Source organism: Cygnus atratus, chromosome 3 (genome assembly GCF_013377495.2).
Source record: "Cygnus atratus isolate AKBS03 ecotype Queensland, Australia chromosome 3, CAtr_DNAZoo_HiC_assembly, whole genome shotgun sequence".
Classification (NCBI taxonomy): Eukaryota; Metazoa; Chordata; class Aves; order Anseriformes; family Anatidae; genus Cygnus; species Cygnus atratus.
In genome coordinates this window covers 73,266,236-73,286,637 of record NC_066364.1, presented here as the reverse complement: position 1 = coordinate 73,286,637, position 20,402 = coordinate 73,266,236, and the positions used below count along the sequence as shown (strand labels likewise).

The window sequence follows — 20,402 nt, the reverse complement described above, 5'->3', positions numbered from 1 at the left end:
TTATTACTGAACAATATTTTATAATTGCTAGTTAGGCTCCCAGTTGCACCATTATGGAGCACGCATATTTAACTTCTTCAAGGTAGGTTGTGTTAATCACTAAGTCTATAAAAAATAAATAACTAAATGAAGCATACAGTAAAAACACAACAAAAGAGAATAAAAAAGACGGCCTTATCCCATATTAGGAAAGAAAACTATACATCTGAAACTACACTACCTTTCAAGAGCTTACCTTCTTTTTGTCCCTCATTGAGCCCTTCCCTCGGACCATTATCTTGCATCCTGTTTCTGCCTCAAGCTGTTTAGCTGTTAATCCTCTGGGCCCAAGGATTCTTCCAACAAAGTTAAACTGGAAAAAAAAAAAACAAACAGTATTTTTCTATAAAACATACAAAACAAAATGAACAAAATTAATTTAAAGGTTTATTTCTGTCTCTAAAACATCATCTTCTTTAAAATCAATTTAGAATACCACACTAAATTCCTGAGGTGAAAGAACAAGGCAAGTATTGCTTTCATATATTAGATGCCCATGTGATCTCTGCTTTGGAAGATAAAAAACAATTTTGCCAGATATTAAACTTAAGTATTTCATGTGAGTCTAGGGCAGCAATACTCTTAACTCCAGATCAAGTCATATAAGCGCTTACAGAAAATACAAACTATCAATCAAGATACTAATTAGTAGGCCAACAATGTGCATCACATCATGGAAACTGAATTTCTGGTTGCATGACCAGACACATGTACAACTTTCATGTGGTAGGACTGATATGATGCCAAGTGTAGGTCCAGTCTCATAATGACACCACAGTGCCTTCAAGAAAGGCCTCTAGGTCTACTCTTCATTTGCCCCCTGCCTAGAACTAAGGACCATCCAGAAAGCATTCTTTTTTTCCTTTTCCTATTTTTATAGTGGGGTCTACCCGGCCAGCATGCTGCCAGTTGGCCACTCATCACCTACAGAAACACTTTGTAAAACAAACATTTCATAACACTGCCTTCAGCAAAACAAGCAATTAAAAAAAAAAAAAAAAACACACCAAAAAACAACACACTTAAGTTGCTATATATTCAACTTCAGGTTTTGCGTAGAACATTGAAAAATACATCAAATTCAGTATTTCCAACGCGGTTAATACACACGTATATATAAACCATGTCAGAATTCCATGTGACTGCAGTAAGTTGTATACTTTACTCAGTTGTATATACACATGAAGTTTACCACGTTTAGATGGCTAACATCCATATAATCAGACAAACCCTTGCCTATACTTAGCATAGTAATACTGGCATTTAGCCATTACTAACATGCAATAATGATATACGTAACGCTATTTCACAGTTATTTTCCAGGTTCTTTTTCTTTCATCATTTTCAATCACAGACTCTGGAAACAATGAATTTTTTTTTAAAAAGCACTGAGCAAAACCAGCATTAAGAATACATGCCAGGACTCTGTGACAACTGCAGTGAGAAGATGTAGCACCAGGCTCAAGAGATACATAAACACAGACATTTCAGACTGAAGATTTAATTCAAGCACAGATATTAAAATAACAGAAACAAAAACAGTAAGGACAGGAGTCTGATTATTTTAGAACCTTGCAAACAAAGCTGTTCAACAGAATTATGAAAAAGATGGCTTTCATTTCCTCAGCTAATTAAAATTGGTTTTGAGTACTATAACTCAACAGATTTGAAATCCTTATAAAACTACAAAGATCAAAAATAATTTAGGAGTGAACAGAAGTTATGAACACAAGCAAATTAAAGTTCTCCAACAAAAATATTCCTGTTTCACTGTGGCTAAACTGTTCAGAGAAAAGATATACTCCCAAAGTAATTTAGTATTCCAAGCTCAAAACACAAAGAAATATCATGAAGTCTGTATCAACTGCAGGAAAAAGAGCTAAAGATTAAAAGCACTTGTGAATGCATACACAAACTGTGAACCATGGGAAATTCAGGAATATTCACTACAACTGGACAAACGATGAGCCAGCTACAAGTGACAAAGTTGAGCCCTGAATTTTTATACCACATTTAATGCTTCATGTGTAAACAGCACCTAACTTACTTTCTCCACTAACACACTTTCTGCACACTAGATAGATACGTATCCTGTTCCACAGAAAAAGCAAAAATATCATCGCAAACCTGCCCTTAAAGCACTTTTTACCAGCAGAAAGTGACCATCATTACATTCTCTACCACCTGAGACAGCAGCCTCTAACATTTTATTAACTGCAAACTGTTATATTGATTGCACCATGACTAAAAAAATAATCAAATTATAAGATCAGATAATTTGAATAAAAAAGAAAACAGCATGATCATAAGTAAAAAAAAAAAAAGCAGGATTTTATTATTTCTTTTTTAATTACTCTCAAGCTTGCAACTTGGTTTGTATTGTGAGGACACCCTTTAGAATCGTGGATTCTAGTTGAGGAGTTGCTGACTTAAACCACGAAGCTTTCTGTTCAGTGTTAAGCCAGTTTCTTCTCTGGCTACTCCCAGAACATTCTCTTCTTACAAAGAGCCTTTATAGATTGTTCCAAGTAGCTCAACCCTGTCGTTTCTTTCCAGACTCTATGTATTAGCACCTTGAACCTTTTTGGATAGGTAAGGTTTCTTCTGAAACTGTTCTTGTTACCTCTCTTGGACACGCTGATTTTTCCATTTCTTAAAGCAGGATGCCTGGACAAGGCAATACTTCAACTGAGACCTCAACAAAGTTACTCAAACTTCAAAGTTGACACCTACTCAAAGTTACTCAACAAACCACATCCCTATTAACACATCCCCAGCTTCTCAATCCCTTCCCCACACCCAAATTTCAGTTCTTATACTTAGTTCAACGTTTGTTGATGCCAGATAGCATTCTTCATTACCTCTGCCTTGCCAGCTTTCCCCAGTTTCGTATTCATATGCAGCTTAGATGCTCCCATCCAACACCACATCATTCTACACATTTGCCCAATGAACACCAGATCATTGACATCAGGCATGCTAATTGTGAGGCAGTTTTGAATTTTAATTTTGTCTTCAAAAGTATTTGGTATGACTTTCTTGTTTTCTAAGCGTACTTTCTATTCCACCAACAGATTATTCCCAAATATATCAGCGATCCGAGCTGAGAGAAACCACTCCAGGATTCCACTTGAGGTGGCATCTTGGTTGATTCTATAGTCACGAGTAATCATAGTTCATGCAAGCTGTTATTTTAACAAGTAATTCCCAAGCTCTCTGTCCCGATGGATCCCGTCAGCATTCAGTTTCCCAGACTGCCATCTCAGAGCTTTAGCTGAGAACTCCACAGGGAAAAAAAACAAACAAACAAAAAAAAACCACAAACATGACTCTATTCTGAAGGGTAAGAGAGTCCATCCAGCAGACCGCAATTCAGGAAACAGCACAGACTAAGCCTTTTAGTTGGACTGCGTCAGAAGTTTTACCAGAGTCCAGTTGTCTCAGCACCCACTGCTTCTCTTACCCGCCTGTTGTGGTTTAACCCAGCAGGCAGCTCAGTGCCACACAACTGCTTGCTCACTCTGCCCACCCATCATCCCCCCAGAAGCTGAATGGGGGAGAGAACTGGGGGGAAAAAGGCAAAACTCATGGGCTTGAGGTAGAGTTTAACAGGACAGAAAAGGAAAGGAATACAATAATGATAAAAAGAATATATAAAGGAAGTGATGCACAAAGCAATCGCTCACCATGCACTGACCGATGCCCAGCACATCCCCAAGGACCACCCCACCCTCTATTTATCAGCCACCCTGCTCAGCACAGTGCCCCATGGCGTGGGACATCCCATGGCACGACCCATCCCAAGCTTAGACTGTCCTGTCCTGGCCGTGCCCCACCCCAGCTCCTGGTGCACCCCAGTCTCCTCACTGGCAGGGCAGCACCATGAGCAGAAGAGTCCTGGGCTCTGTGTGAGCACAGCTCTGCAACAGCTAAAACATCAGGGTGTTATCGCCACTATTTTCATCAAAAACCCGAAACACAGCACCATAACACTTACTAGGAAGAAAACGAACTCTATTCCACCCCAGCTAAAACCAGGACACTGCTAAGCCTAATGGTTCATCAAACTGGATTATTGGAAACAGATACGTCTGACAAATTTAAAGACCCTTTTTAAATCACATTTGAAGTCAAGATTTCTCTTTTTTCCTTTGTCCCATGATCTCACCCAACTGCACTCTTCTTCATCATCTTATGTTTCCTAACAAACACCACACCTGTATTTAAGAAAACTTTTCTTCTATCATTGTATGTCGTCAAAGCTAGAAATACTTCTCCTTGATCTCCTACAGCTTCTTTCTGAGTCAGGACTTGACTGGTTCTGCAGAATTCACCTTACCCCCAGTGATTTAGTAAGAAATAACCAACCATCAATGGTTCACAAAGTGCTCAGATCAATGTAAGATGATCTGACCGCATTACTTTGAATGTATCGAGCTCATACACATTTGAATGAGAGATTATGTTAAAAAGGGAAGCAGAAATGACCCACACTAAGATTAACTGCTTCTACATCAACAATACACAAGCAATCAAATGTGTTACTCTCCTTCATGAAGTTACTCCCTCTGTTCTCAACAAGTAATGGATTTCTATAATGGACTTATTTTTATATGATTTATCGCTTTTACTCACAGTATTTTATAATCATTTCTCTGTGTGTTTTTTTTCATGTTTGTTTTCAAAAGAAGAGCTGAACTAAATTTTATTTTTTATCATGTTCTCAAATCTTCCTATACAAGCTCAGCATTAGAACTCAAGCAAGAAACTCCAGGAGAAACATGTTTGTGGCATGCATAAACACAAAAGCATCCATCCTGTCTGTCACCTACATGCGTATTTAAGCAGAACCAACCACGTTACAAGAAGAGTAACAGCTGCTCTAAATCCTAAGGTTTGCACCTAACTCTGAGACCTTAACGACAACTGTGCAGCAACTGACACTCCTAAGAGCTGACAGAACTCCTATCTGGTGTCCTGCCTAACCAGTCGACTGCATCAGAAAACCTCTCATAAAAACGCCTTGTATTCCCTATGCATAGAGTAATTATTACCCAAGCAGACCGAGTGCTTTTGCAGTCCTCATATGCCTCACATGCCCCTACACCCAGAATAAAAGGAAAACAAGAACAAACTATGCTAAGACTCAAAGCTGCTGATTAACAAAAGGTTGCACGGAAGCATGTCCAATTTTTACAGTGTAGGAGAAATGCAATGTTTAAGAAACTTTCCATCCAAGTTAAAACCGGAGGAACTTGAGGGAATTCAGCAGTACTGTATTTCAGAGTGTTATTGTGCCTTTTGTATTTTGTGCTTTCCCTTGACACCTGAGAGTAAGGTGTGGGAAGATCTAATTCATCTGATGAAAAAAAAAAAACAAAAACGAAAACCATTGCCTTTATTGCTGGAGAAGAATTTGAAAAAAAATGTTTTGATTAAAATATCCAAATCTAGAGAGAGCATAAGCACATGCATTTGGTTAAAAAATTATTTTGCTCAATTAAAAACTAATTTATTCTACAATCTTATTAGCAAGTGTTCCAATGATTTACTATACATTGAATTTGCAGAGCTAGTTACTTATAACTGGAAAAAAAGCCAAAATAAGCTACTCTTGAAGTCTATTTCAATTTTAAGCAAATTGAGAAATGCCTTAGAAGGCTTATTTGTTCCACAGATGTAATGCATATTTGAGTGTGAACATTTTATACACAGCCTAAACATATTTTAAGTAAAATCTCAGTAGTTCTTCATAACAAAGATGCTATATGTTGACTTAAGCTATAACTTTAAGTATTCTAAGTTAAATTATTCTTGAGTAGTTATTTTCATGTATGGTTTTACTGAAGAAAAGCAGATTACACATTTAATTGAAACATTTATATGCAAATTTGTCTTCTACTGTAGTATTTCCACTTCAAAAAGTAGCTCTGTGCTGACAAAACCTGTCATAAGTGGGAGAGAAAGTCTTTTCATCAGTCAGAAGATGATGCTCTAAATCCACTGACAGCTTGCACTGACCTACCAAAATTAGCATGTTTGGATTGTATTTTTTCCAATTGTTTTCTTTTTCAAGAAACTTTTTTTCATGACACTGCTAACAGTTATTTCTGCATAGATTTTTTCTGCATTAATCAAAGACAGCTTAAATTGCTTTAATTTGATTTTCAGATAATCTTAAAAAATTACTTAGAGGTTTTAAAAAAATCTAATCAGCCACGTAATTTGAAACAAGAAAAAATGGTTTAAGGTACTAGAAAAACATAGTATGTTAAATCTGAAATAAGTAAGATTTTAAACTTTGAGTTCTTTATTAAACACCAAACTATATGAAACAAAACATCTAGCATAACTTGTAACTTTGAAATTTCTCAGAAAATCTTAAAACATTTTATAGGACAGTAGAAATAACTTACACGTGCAATCTACTCTACCTCACACAATGTGCTTTCTAGTTATAACATTTTTCCCATGTTTATTCAATTAACATATCATGAGCAAATACCCATTTTCACAACGACTTAGTTTTATTTAAAATAAAAACTGTGGTGATGTATATTTATTTGAATATTTATACACAATTTGAAGAGAACATGTACACCTATAAAATTTCATCTATATTTAAAATGACCATGAATAAATTCAGACACAGACTGTCAGTTCAGATATACGTCTCTCCCCCCTTTTTTTTTTTCTTTCACTCAAAATATTCTACTGAAATACTTAAATACTTCAAGCTATGGACACTGTCTCATCCCACACAGATCATACCACTACTTTTTTGATACGTGGTGATGAAGGAAATTGAAAGTCTCTTCTCTCATGCACAGAAGGCCTCAAACACATTTCATGCCTTACTAAGTATTTCTAGTGATTTAACACCACGCTCATCACTAAAGAAAACAGCTACACAACTGTGTTCAAAAGAAAGCAGTAACAAGAACTAGTACCATATTAAAAACAAGTCCATCATGTACACAGCTTACTCACTGACCACTCTGTAGATTAACTGAAAACAAAGACTGAAGAGTTTACATATACAGCTATGCCACTGGTTCACATTTGAGAAATCAAGTAGAAGTATGTTTGAAGAATATTTTTGAAATTGCAAAATCTTTCATTAATTGCATTAGCATGTATTTTGAGGATTAAATATGCTCCAGTGGAATATGGCAAGTGTTTTGCGTAGTTAAAGAACCAGACTGTCTGATGAGATTTTACAGGGAGAGGAGGCTGACAAAGCAGATGGTATTAACATTGACAATACAGTGAACATAAATAATAGCAATAACATACAGAAGTTAATTTTTACATACAAGCTAACTTCAGGTAGTTGTTAGAATGCTGGCAAAAACAGTGAAGTTGTTTCCTGAAATCTCTTCTGGAAACACCTACTGGTAATAGAAGATAGGCTCTGCAGACAACAATGAAACATTACCTTCATCCCTTTATAAAGCAACTTTTCTAAGCAATAACCAAGTAAATGCCAGAGTATGTATGTAGTGAATACCAGTATGACATGTATAATCTGCTTATGTCAGATATATCCACTTATATCTGCTGGGTGTATCTGACATACGCCATTCTAGTACTATCATCAAAGCTAAATGTGAACTCATCTTGTTACGGGCAAGACAAAATAAATATTGTGGGAGTAAGCCAAGCTTAGTCAAGTTCAAAAGTTTCTGTAAATTACACATTTGTTAATGCAAAAATAAAGCATATGAAGATAACTGTGATATATCACTAAAATATAGTAATTTTGAAGAAGGAGAACAACGTTAACATTCTGCGATTTGAAGTCTGTTTTATATTACACAAAAATATCAGTAACCAGAGCCTTTTCTCTCTCGGACATCAGTAGCACAGACTTTCATGCTTTTAAGGATGTATTATTATAATGAACATTTTGGTTCATCTTAAAAAAGGCTCGTTTATTACTGCTTCTCATTAGTGAAGTTCTGATGAAAACAGCAACAGGTGTCAGAATAAGTAAGACCTTTTAGAAATTTTAAATGCTAAGAAAAAACAGGATTTTCTTTTTAATATTTAGATTTTCTTTTTTACTCAGAAAAGTAATTCTACTAGTCAAAAAAAAAAAATAAATCACAAGGACGACATTCAGCAAAGGGTAACCCCAAGCCTCCCAGAGCTAACACAACTATGAAGTTCTTTAAGCTTGTATCCCTATGCCTGAAACATAATATAATTTAAACTAAAAACTGATTCAAATTATGTTCTGGAATCTAGATCAAAGAAAGACAAAATAAATAGCATACAGTGCAATTTTAGATAGAAAACTGAGGTTGTTTTAATTGGGTGACGAATGTCAACAAGTGTATTGCTTGCTATGATAAAAACAAAATTCTTTTTACAAAGTAGAACACAATTAAAACCTTAAGACAGCACAGCAATATTAAAGAATATAACCATCTTAAAATAAAAATTTCAGTGTATTCCATTTGAAGATGCCACAACTTTACAAGGTTAGTTTTATTGCTAGAATTGACCTGTCAATTACCAGATTATTTACATTAATTTCTAACCCAGCAGATTAATAGCCACTGTTGACCATTCAAAAAAGGCTCAGAACCTTTTTCTGATCACTGCAGCTGTAATCTAGACAAACCAGATTATCCCTGTGATTTCAACAAAATATAGTTTTTACTCAGCAGAAGGCATCTTAAATGCTTCACCAAAAAAAAAAAAAAAGCCTTTAAAAGTATAGCTGGGATTTAGAATGAATTACTAAATCCTACAAATCCACATTATTCACCTCTAATAACCTCTGTGCTGAAGGCTTCAAGAGCTTATTTAACTGACAAACAGCTTTACAACCCCCCATGTAAATACAATGGATCGTTCGTTTAAAAAAAATCAGGTCAGAGTTTAATAATGGCAATAGACATTTCTCCATTAAAGGAAAAATAATAATAAATAATTATTTTTTTTAAAAAAAGAATCACACAACACTGAAGTATGCAACTTTTTTCTCCACATTCTTAACTTTCATTTGTAGGGAACCTATGAATAAACTATCGAGTATCCAGATTAGGCACTTGATGTTTCATTCATTCTTTGTTCAAAGGTTATTATACTAGCTAGAAATATACCAAAACAACACTTAATTTTTAACACACAAATTCTAATGCACGTGACAGGAGAAACAAAGCAGTAGCTAATCCTAGTTAGCTGCCTGTGTTATAACTAGGTCGAGTGGCCAACAGAGTTTCCTTTGTTACCTGTCTGGAGCTTGGTATCTGTCAGGACATGTTATTGAAATGCTGCCATAAGAATTCAGAATGCAAATACATAAGTCAAAATCTTCAAATCAGAACAACATTTATTTCAGTATCTAATGTAATTTTCATCCCCACTTTAGTTACAAAATAGAAGAGAAAACCTTTTTTCAGCTCATCTGGGCAGCAGATATCCTAGTTTTGTAAGGCAACATGTACAAGTTCCGAAAGTGTGCGTGCATGTGCGTGTATGTTTATAAATATATAAACACACATACATAAAAGATGTTAACAGGAAGATGTTGAACTCAATTGCACTTCTTTGCTAGATGAGGAGCTAATATCATTTGTTCAAGAATTAGAATGACTTTCATATTAGCAAAATATCTAACCATATACAAAAATAAATTCCTAACTTACTAAATTTGAAAAATTACCCCCATCTAACTGATATTCAATTCAGTTTTTTAAGAACTAACCCAACACATTTATAGTAAACAACTTACCATTAAGTGATTGCTACAGTTTTATTCTGTCCTAGGTTTACATGCAGATTTATTTTTTTTTTTGGTAGCAAAATTATATCTGCATCATACATTGTTGGCATTAGGTAACACAACATACAGCAGAAAGCTAGAAGACAAACCATTTTCGTTAGCCAAAAAGGAAGAACTGTATTTTTGTGGAAATGAATGCTATACTGCTGCCATGAAGACCTTACATTACTTTGTCAACAACTCAAAAGCTCTAAAACGCTGCAGGAGTTGTACTGCTTAAGCTGCTTTAAATAGAAGCAGCAGAGGTCAGATAAATGGACTGGGAAGCTTGGGAGAATTAATTAAAGAATAATTCTTAAATTGCAGACCTGTAACTCAAACAATAAAGAGTGCGTGCTTCTAGTTTCGCTGTGCAGAATTAAATGATCAGAAAGAAAAAAGCTACTGCTACAAACAACCAATGCTTGGATTAGATAAATAGAAGGAATAAAGGTAATTTCATTAAATTAGTGACAAATTTGCTTTTTACACCAAAATATCCACACAGATATGTCAAATATGTCAAAACTTTGAATGCAAAACTGAGATCCAGAAGGGCTGCTGTGCTAATTCAGAAGGCAATCAGCACTTCAAGAATGGTATCACATACTAATGCAAGAGAAGATTTTCAGATGACTACATAGCTCCATATCCATAAATCTCCCTGTATAGGGATATAGAAAAAAACTGACTAAACACAGTACATCAAATTCCCTGAGCAAAGAAGCTCAAATCTCTCTAATCTCTTTTACGCAAAGCCTGAAAACCCTATCTGGTACACCATGAAGCCATGGATAGTCAAGCTGAACTTTCACATAGCTATTGTAGTACTCTCTGCAGAAAACACAAGAAAAGACCACCTAAAATTAGTAGAAAACCACTCTGGTGGTACTATCGTAACAAGGAGAAGATGCTCCTACCATAAGGAAAAATAGCTCTTAACATTAAGACAAATGAGAGTCATCTGTCACAAATCCAGTTGTCTGAAAGCTGCCACCAAGCCTGTAGTGGCTACAACCCCATCTCCAACAAGCTGTAAGGGGATGCACCAGCTCCTCCTAAGGGCGTGTGATTTGGGATTTCCTGACCACTTCCTGTCCTGACAGACTGCACGGCTGGACAAGGAGCCGGTCCACACTGAAGAATAAAACAAAAAGATGGCTGGTAAAGCCCACCCCACAGAAGCAGAGCAATGCTTCACTCCGTTTAGCCTGTGTCTTCACAGAATGGCCAAGGTTGGCAGGGACCTCTAAAGATCATCTAGTCCAACGCCCCTGCTGAGCAGGACCACCTAGAGCATGTTGCACAGGATGGCATCCAGATGGGTTTCGAGTATCTCCAGAGAAGGAGACTCCACAGCCTCTCTGGGCAACCTGTCCCAGTGCTCTGTCACCCTCACAGTGAAGAAGTCTTTTCTCATACTCAGCCAGAACTTCTGTGTTTCAGTTTGTGCCCATTGCCTCTTGTCCTTTTGCAGGACACAACTGCAAAGAGACTGGCTCTGTCCTCTCGACACCCTCCCCTCAGATACTGTTATATGTTAATGAGGTCTCCCCTCAGTCTTCTCTTTTCCAGGCCAAACAGGCCCAGTTCTCTCAGCCTGTCCTCTAATCATCTTCGGGCAGAGGCCTGGCCTGCTCCCTGTCAGCAGTCCCACCCAGCAGAGGGCTGCCTCCAGACTGCCCACCAACACTAGGACACGTCTGATAGGAAAGGGGACGCAGAGGCCTGCGCATTAGTGCTTGAGCTGCTGAAGAGCCAAAAATGAGGTTTCGCTCGTCACTTCTTTGGGCCAGCTGCGCTGATAGCCGTAAGCCAGGCAAAGTGACCTAGTTCAGGTTCAAGAACTGAACAAGTCCTCAACAAAGAACAGCAGAAACGTGAGCAAAAAGCAGCAGCAACAGATACCACGCAGGATTAATCTTCCAACTTAAGTGTCAGCCATCTCCAGCTTACATTCTGACCATATTTACTGTACGTAGAAGTAGTAGGTGTACTTACAGTTTCATACCTTTTATGCAATTAAGTGCTGAAATTTTCCAAATGTTAGCTTTCATTTTGAAAATACATCATACAAAGAAACACGATACCTTTCTACATCACTAATAAGGGGAGGGGGGGGGGGGAATTAAGATACACAAAGTCTATACCACTGGAGAGCACTCATCTTTATATCTGTTACAAAAAGAAACAGTTTTTCTAAATTAAATATTAATCTGCAAGATATCAAGTATCTAAATGTTTCCACAGAGACCCATTACAGAGCAAGGAAGCATCAGATGAATGTTACTGTAACATCTCCTAACAAACTGCCTAAATCCAAGCATTCATTTCTTTTTGCACTTGATAAGCCATGGAATGCTGAAAAGTTTTTAGATTCATTCCATAACATTATTTATATAAAAATAGTAATTTATATTTTATGTAACTAATAAAAGCACTCTCAAAGTTTGTCCTTCCAAACTCTTTAACCTTCTCTGTCATTAGGGCTGACTGATAAGCCACCAGCTGTTTTTTTTCTTCCTAGTGCTACAATGCATTCTCTTCCTTTTTAAGGCTAGTATACCCAAGCAGCAAACAGCAGGACTTAAGCCAGCTGCTAGAATGTCACAAACCTATATATTTAGCTCCCATCTCATTTATTGCCATCCCTCAGTGTCAACCACTTAATGTCCCTTTTGCTCCAGTCCACCGACATTCCTCGCTGAGCTGACAACACTGCTGACTGGATCAGCAGCTAGGAGTACAAGAACACACAACAACAAAGCAGAGACCTTATCAGTTATCAGAGACAAAAGCCATGCCACGTCAAACATACTCAAGGTGAAAAGAATTTTATTTTCAACTCCTAATCTCAATTTGACTGTTTATAAATTGCGTAATCGTTTATATAAATATAGTATTTAGAGAAACAGCAATTTATTATTTTAACATGTGCAATTATTATTAGTCTATCATCACCTAATAGGACAGAAACCCTTCCATGCTTGTATTATATTAGTTTGCACTATACGCTTCATTTCTGTTTTCTCAATGCTTTCCATACATACCAATACAAACTGTGCATTAATGTCACATTTACTTTCCATTTAACATTGTCTTAAACATTAACCCTTTCTCTTCATGCCACAAGCTTTTTAAAAGGAAAACACCTTAACTGTGTAGTTTCAATTTCATTTCAAGCAAGTATAAAATAATATTCCTCAAAATGAATTTTATGCTACATGTTCTCTTCATGTAAAAACACTAATCTAATTATTGTCATATTTTGGAAATAATTGGATTTTAAATTGCTTAGAATTATCAACATAAGTGAGAAAGCTGTAAAGATAGACAAATTAACAATTTCATGGTTTTAAAATAGAAATCTCTGTTATCATTAGAAGCCTATTTGCAATGATTTAAAGGCCCACAGTACAGTTTGGTAGTTCCCTCCTTTAAGTGGTCATAAAAACCTTTAAGCAGTAATTGAAAGATGGTTAACAGAAACTCTTTCAGGAAACCAGATCCCGTGAACAATCTAACAGTAGGCATGCTTAAGCAAGATAGTGAATAATCTGTTTCATCCTATTCACTAAAATGAGGTTTTGAGAACAGGGAGAAGACATCACTTTCAATAACACCGGAAGATGAGTAAAAATTGTTCAATTCCATGCTCTACTTGGGAATTGAGACATTTATCCAGAGAATTAACAAGTTGTGCTGTGTGTAAATCGGTCTCCAAAACCTAATTGTAGGTTCCAGCAGTGCCCTCTTAGCCTCACAGTTTACATCATTAAACTCACATTCCAATAACAAAGGATCCTCAGGATATACAGTCCAACAACTAATTTCCATAATAATACCTTTTAATTAGATGTGACTACATGTGACATTACCCAAGGCACTTAAGTTGGCAGTTTTGCTGTACACTACTTCCTATTCTCAGTAATTAGAAGTGAGAAAGATGTTTAAATTGGAGCACCAATGCAGATGTAATACTGTTGTTACAAATACTTTGCAGAAATAGAAATTCTTAAACTTCAGGGTCACACCCTCCCCCCCCTTTTAATTAAATCACTTCTTATTCCCCAGAAAAGAAGAGCTGACCAAGCAGAAACAGGTTTTGAAGTTATACTTAAGTCAATGCTAAGGACAGGTGCTCAGTAACCACTTCATGTTATCTTATTAGTTATTAGCATTTTAGATGTGAAGCTTTAAATCAACTTCAGGCAACACATATGTTAAATTATTCAATGTTTTAAAATTCTAAGTTTCTAAAAATAATTTTATTAGTCACCTTGAAAGGTGAAAGGAATCACACAAATTACATGCTTCCTAATCAGAAGACCTTAACGCTTTTATATGAATAGTAACTACTATATTTCTTAAAAATAGCCCTCTTTCTAGCAATCAACATTTTTTAAAAAAGAGGTTGAGCACCACACCAAGCAGCAGAGCAACCAAGCCCACGATTAAGATTTAAAGTATTGTTTTGCTGAGAAACTTGGGCATTACTAATGACAGCTGTCTTGAGTTTCCATATTCAACCTAGATATCTGAAAAAAATGAATTTTATAACACAGAATTGTTTGCATTAGAAGGGACCTTAAAGATCATCTAATTCCAACCCCCCGCCAGCCACATTTCTGAAGTGAGTGACAAATTAAAGTATTTAACCTTCCTGAACATAAATATGATTTCCATTCATGTGACTAATTTTAATTACCTAATTTAGCTGACTAAATTGTAATTTATAATCACAGCCAATATTAGATAATTTTTGCTTTACTCTTTTACTTTTACACACATTACAGTACTAGTAACACATCTGCAATCTGGTTTGTAGAATTAAAGCTCTAATTTACATGAACTCACAGTAGGGAAAGAAAAAAAAAAATCAGAATTCTTACATAGCTTGCGACAAAATAACTACTGAAGTACCTATTTATATCTTTAATTATATTGAAAAGGCTCCAGGTATTTCAACAATCGTAACTACAAAAACTCCCAATGTAAATAGAGAATGGTAATGCTTAGCTACAGGAGCTTTGTACATCACCACTATCACATTCCAAGTACGTAGTTTGCACTGCATTAGATATACTGGAGGTTGCTATACCAAACTAGGTCTAGAATTTCATGTCATGAAAATACAACGCAAAGCAATTTCAAATTATTTAATCAAAATAACGATAAAAGCAAGCCCCCTCTCAAAAGTTAAAACCAAAGAACAGTAAAGTTGTATAGTTAGTAGCCTTTGTGATTCTGCTACGGATTTGAACTTATATATATACTTTAATCAACGGTAGAAGAAAAGAGTCTCATAGCTTTTGATATGTTTGCTCTTTTCCAATTTGTACTCAAAAAAACCCTCCCAGAATCAGTAACAGTTTTCAAAACCCACGCCAAGAGCTGCAGAAGTATAGGTCAGGAAAGCAGAACATCTCTCAAATTATAGGCGTCTGAGTATTTCTTTCAGCCCACCTTCTTTCCTCAAAATGGCTTCTGCATTACCAAACATCAACTCTTAGCTTTATGTGTAAGAAGGGAATACACATACAAAGGAGAGGAAAAGGGCCCGTAACACATTAAAAAGGCCAATTGATCAGGAGCATTTAAAGGTGCAAGTCTCACCACATCTACACCACAGAATCACGTACTTCAGCCAGCATCAAACAGTACAGAGCAGCAGGTAAGGCTAGCATTACAGTTACAACAGCACCTCTGCATATCGTAATATTGAAACCATTATCCCAGACGTTTGCTGCTACTGAAATAGCAGCACATCAACAACTGCTACATTCGGGATTCATTTTTAACTGGCTTTTACCTTTTACCCAAGAGCTTTTAAAAGTAGGGAGACAAAGGGATATTCTGTGATGACGCCCATCAGTCAAAGGAGACTGATGAAGCTCATGTTCATGGCAAGAGGAACTAGCTCATATTTATCACAGGAGAAAAAGGGATAAGCAAGACTTACCATAATGCTCTGAGATGCATTTCAGGTTCACACACTAATTTAACTGCCTGCAATAGTGTGCATCTCTGTACTGTAAGTTGCCTTCCACACCTATTCATGCTACAATGCCAGATTTACAGGTCTCTCTTATTTGACCTGTGCATCCACCATTTCCCTGAAAAAAATAGAAAACCTCCAGAAAGACTCACAAGCCACTGATTACAACCTTCCAGGTCTCAAGTACAACCACTTACAGTCATGGAAGAAAGGAAAAAAAAATAAAATCTTATTTTGGCCTATCTTCAAAAATCTCAGATCCAAGCCCAAGAAACACTATTAGAGTATTTGTGTTGGGTGACAGTTTTTTGCTTTCCTTTTAATACAAGTGATGTAATCAAATCCAGTCAAATGATTTCCAACTACAAAATTCAAAAAAATTATGTTAAACTACATGACCCAGAAGGTTAATATGCTGATTTGAGTACGATATTCATTATCATCAGTACTCATTAAACGAAGACTGATTTGTCTTTTCCACTAATCATGATACTAAATTTGCTACACTAAGAGCCATTTCACGCGGCACTCACTTTCTCAGGTCATCTGAAATTTGGGGAGTAGGGTGGGGGGAGACAACACGACTGAGAAACTGCTACATATTTAGGACAATTTTCAGTCAACTCTACTGATCATCTTTCCAGAGGAAGCAGTCCCTCTGCCACTAACAACAAGGTAAAACAAAGTAAAAAGGGTCCTTTGATACTACAGGTCATAACGCTCACACTCAGGACAAACTTGAATTTTCAGGTCAGTAAGTTTTGACTGTTTAAAAAACAAATACCTAAAATATACTGATCAAGTATATGTCAGCACCCTAAGGAAATAGAAGCCACTGGATAAAAAACAAAACACACAAAAAAGTCTGTCAACCAACCTCATCAACTTTAACCATAATGCTGGGTGGATGACCAAAGACTACTGGATGGACATCCAGCCTTCCTGGATGGACAGGGGGTGTAATACTTTACAAATATGAGAATTAAAATGAATGTAAGCAAGGTGTAAAAAGGAATTTGGTGCCATCAAACTGCATAATTTTTCTTAAATATTGCATGTGGAAGAAAAATAACAGACTTTTCAAGTAAGTTCAGGAAGTTTCAGAAGGAAATTGGAGCTTTCACAGAATTAGACTGTTACACTGTTCTTGGGGGGGAAATGACTTGACAAAACAGAAAAGGTTTGTGTACACCAATGTTATGCCAAAGTAACTGAAACAACAAAGTCCAACTACTGGCTTTAAAAACAGAAGAAAGTAAATAAATTGAGTAGATACATACACCAAGAGATGAATACCTACTAGCCAAATAAACTCAATCTTCCATGCAGGAATATCTATTGAGGTAGCATTTGTTTTTTATTGTAAAACCAAATGTTCAAAACTAAAGACAGTAAACAGCAGTTCCTAGGATATAAAGCAAAACACAGAAGAAGAAAGCAAAGACCTAAATAGAAAGCTTACTCCTTAAGCTGGAATTTGTGTACCATCTTCCACTCAAATAAGAACCATGGAGAGAGGCCAACTGACCAACACTGATGAGATGCAAATACAGAAAAACACAATTGTGTCAAATTATGGATTGAATTTGAGTAAGAATGTATGCTCTAAATGTAACTTTACACTAAGAATTTTCCTTGACTAGTAAAATATACTTTTAAAAGTACTACCTCTTAAAAAAAAGAAAGAAAATAGTCCATGATCTTGTTTAAATGACTTTTTAGTTAATATGCACCCTGAAGGCTTGTGGACTTATTCTAGGAATAAACAACAGAATTAAGTGCATCTACTAGAGATTCTGCTGCCTAAAGAGTAAATCCACATATATACTTTAAACACAGCTCTACCTCTTTCTTTAAAATTTGGTTTTAGCTCCTCTGAGTGTATTTCCATGTTTACTGCGTTCCCCAATCCTAGTTAAAGCACACAAGATGTCAATTCACAAAATAACTACCAACAAGCTCTGCAGGTGTACACAAGTGTACCTGACATTCACAAGAGCAAGCAAAAACATCATTCTGAAGTACTTCCTCCTCCCTGTATAAAACCTCTCTCTACTTTTTGATAACATCTGAAAGAACAGATTGAACAAAACCCAATGAAAAACAATATCAATATTGCACAAATCTCCCTGGCGCCATAATCCACCTTTCATTATGGTCTGAACTGTCTGAACTAAACTATTTGCACACAATTTGTATTTTTGGTCTTGCAAGTGATACTAAATAAAAATGTAGAAGTACTGAGGGAAAACAGTTCAGAAATAGGAACCATAGACAAACTAACAAAACAAGTTAAAAGCTGTAACAGATGACCAAATGAAGCAACACACACAAATATTTTTGCAGTCCATGAAATAAAAAATATTTATGCACATGAAGCACAGAACTCTAGAACATTCAAACAAAAGAGGGTATTAAGATGACAGCTCTGATCAAATAAATTGCCCATTGAAAGCCTAACTCCATAGAGACAATTACAATTGAGAGACCAGCCATAATGAAAGGCACTGCGCAAGCTAAAACAAGCATGATAGAAGTTGACGGCTAGGTCTTAAGTTGTTCTTCAAAAAGGTCAGTTCGAAACATCCCTTGCAACCGTCATAGTTAACCAATTTGAATGAGATTCATTTATTTTAACTAAATAACTATTTTGACTGAAGTCTAATTTTAGGCATTTATTCCACTGAAAAAAACAGTATGTACAAAGACTTAAAGTTACCTTTCAACAGGGGGATCAAATTGTCAGTAATGGAAACATATCCAATAATATATTAGGTACAGAGGGAGAAAAACCTTCATACAATTATTAAGGCAGATCTCCATTTTAACAACATCTAAACAAAGGGGACCTTCTCTCACTGAATCTATTCCTTATCACTTGCAACTAGAGACCATAAAACCTCTTATAAATATGCGAAGTTCCAACTCAAAAACAACTTTTTCCCCCCCTTACTACTTGTAAAGAAATATTGTTCCAAATATCTCATTCGGAGTGGAAATCAGTAATCAAACTATTTTAGTTTCTTCAAATACATTTGGTAGTTGTATCAGTAGTTGATCTCTTGCCAAATCTTCCTCAAGCCCTGCTGGTTACTCTATAGACAAAATTTATTTAGAAAGAACAGTTATATTCCCTCTTTCCTTCCTATTTCAAGGATAAACAAGGCCAGCTTTTTTTTTGCCTCCTTCCCTGTTTATCATTAGGGAATGAAGAGCTTAAATAAAAGAATCAGAACAATAAATAAAGAGGATGTTATCATTTTCCTAATCCATTATTAGGGATGCTATTAAATTCCGATATTACCAAATTGAAAAAGGATTTAAATGTTTTGTCAGTAAGTTCCCCATAGTAAAATGAATCCCTGTGTTCATCATTCTGTTGTACTAATTAAACAGTTTTAACTAAAATGGTCAGAAAGTACGCACAAGCTGTTTATCATTGCTGGCCTTTGAGCTTCAATATACTCAAAGGACATGCTACTTCAGATGCGATAATTACTGAGTTCTTACATTTATACTGAAGAGGCACAGAAGAGTTCCAACAGAGAATTTCACATTAATCAGAGCTAACAGGGCACTTACTAATAATAAAGCCATGATTATAACAGAAAAAACATTTATTCAATCCAATATTTGTGGGTACTAATTCCAAAAACTGTTTAAATTGATATCAGGCAAAGTTTAGTCTCAGCTCTTTAGGGAAATTCAAGAAAAGGAATCATTTATCTGAAGCGTAAGAAATGCTAAAGACAGTATTACCTATTCACCCACAAACAAAATGGAAGCAGGATGGCGGTTATGCTAAGAGCTTGATAATTTTCTTAACATTTTTCTTCTTTAAAGTTCTGATGGAATATATTTTTCCATGAATTAGAAATGCCTTGAAACTATAACACCAAAGAGTTAAATTAAGATACAAACATTTAATTGTAGATAGAACACATTTCTAACTGAAGGGCAAATTATGGACAACTAACAGAATCTAACCTTCCAGGTGCATTGTACACAATTTCTCACACATTTCTGGAGCACACAAATGGTTCAGAAAAGCTACATAGCTCAAATCTCAGTTTTAAAACTAAAATTTCCATAAAGATCAAACACTTGCCAAAGATGCAAGAAAAAACAATATATACAAAATAATATACGCAGCTTCATTACTGTGGCACGCACTGAAAATAACAAGCCTGAAAGCAGATCATGCCAGTTACGCAACTTGGCTGTTATTATATCACGGAAAACTCCTCCTCATTAACATGACATACAAAAGAAAATTAGCTATTTTTAGTAAGGTTTTTGCATGTCCTTCAAGTACTAGTACAGAAGTAAAAATGCAGAGGCATTTAAAAAATGCTGGTTGTTTCAGACAACCATTTATTTTGGAAATTTTAACTTTCCATCAACTATGGTCTTAGACTGAAAGTTAGAATGAAAAATACTCAAAAAAATCAAATTATTAAGAGACTATAGTGGATCATATACCTATTTTAGCTACATAATTCAAGTTTATGTAATGCTTCCTCTGCATACGTACTCAAACAGCTGTATAGCAGCATCAAAGTAATAGAGGCTATGAAAATTTGCTGTTTC

The 20,402-nt window shown here is 35.8% G+C and overlaps 1 protein-coding gene across 10 annotated transcripts in view; it reads right to left on the bottom strand.

The window, feature by feature from the left end:
* Positions 1-20,402, bottom strand: part of QKI (QKI, KH domain containing RNA binding) — a 162,609-nt gene that overhangs the window by 101,879 nt on the left and 40,328 nt on the right. For all 10 annotated transcript variants that reach the window (XM_035538875.2, XM_035538885.2, XM_035538882.2 and 7 more), the window contains exon 3: positions 236-352. In XM_035538875.2, coding sequence (XP_035394768.1) covers positions 236-352 — 117 coding nt within the window. The remainder of the gene's footprint in view (positions 1-235; positions 353-20,402) is intronic.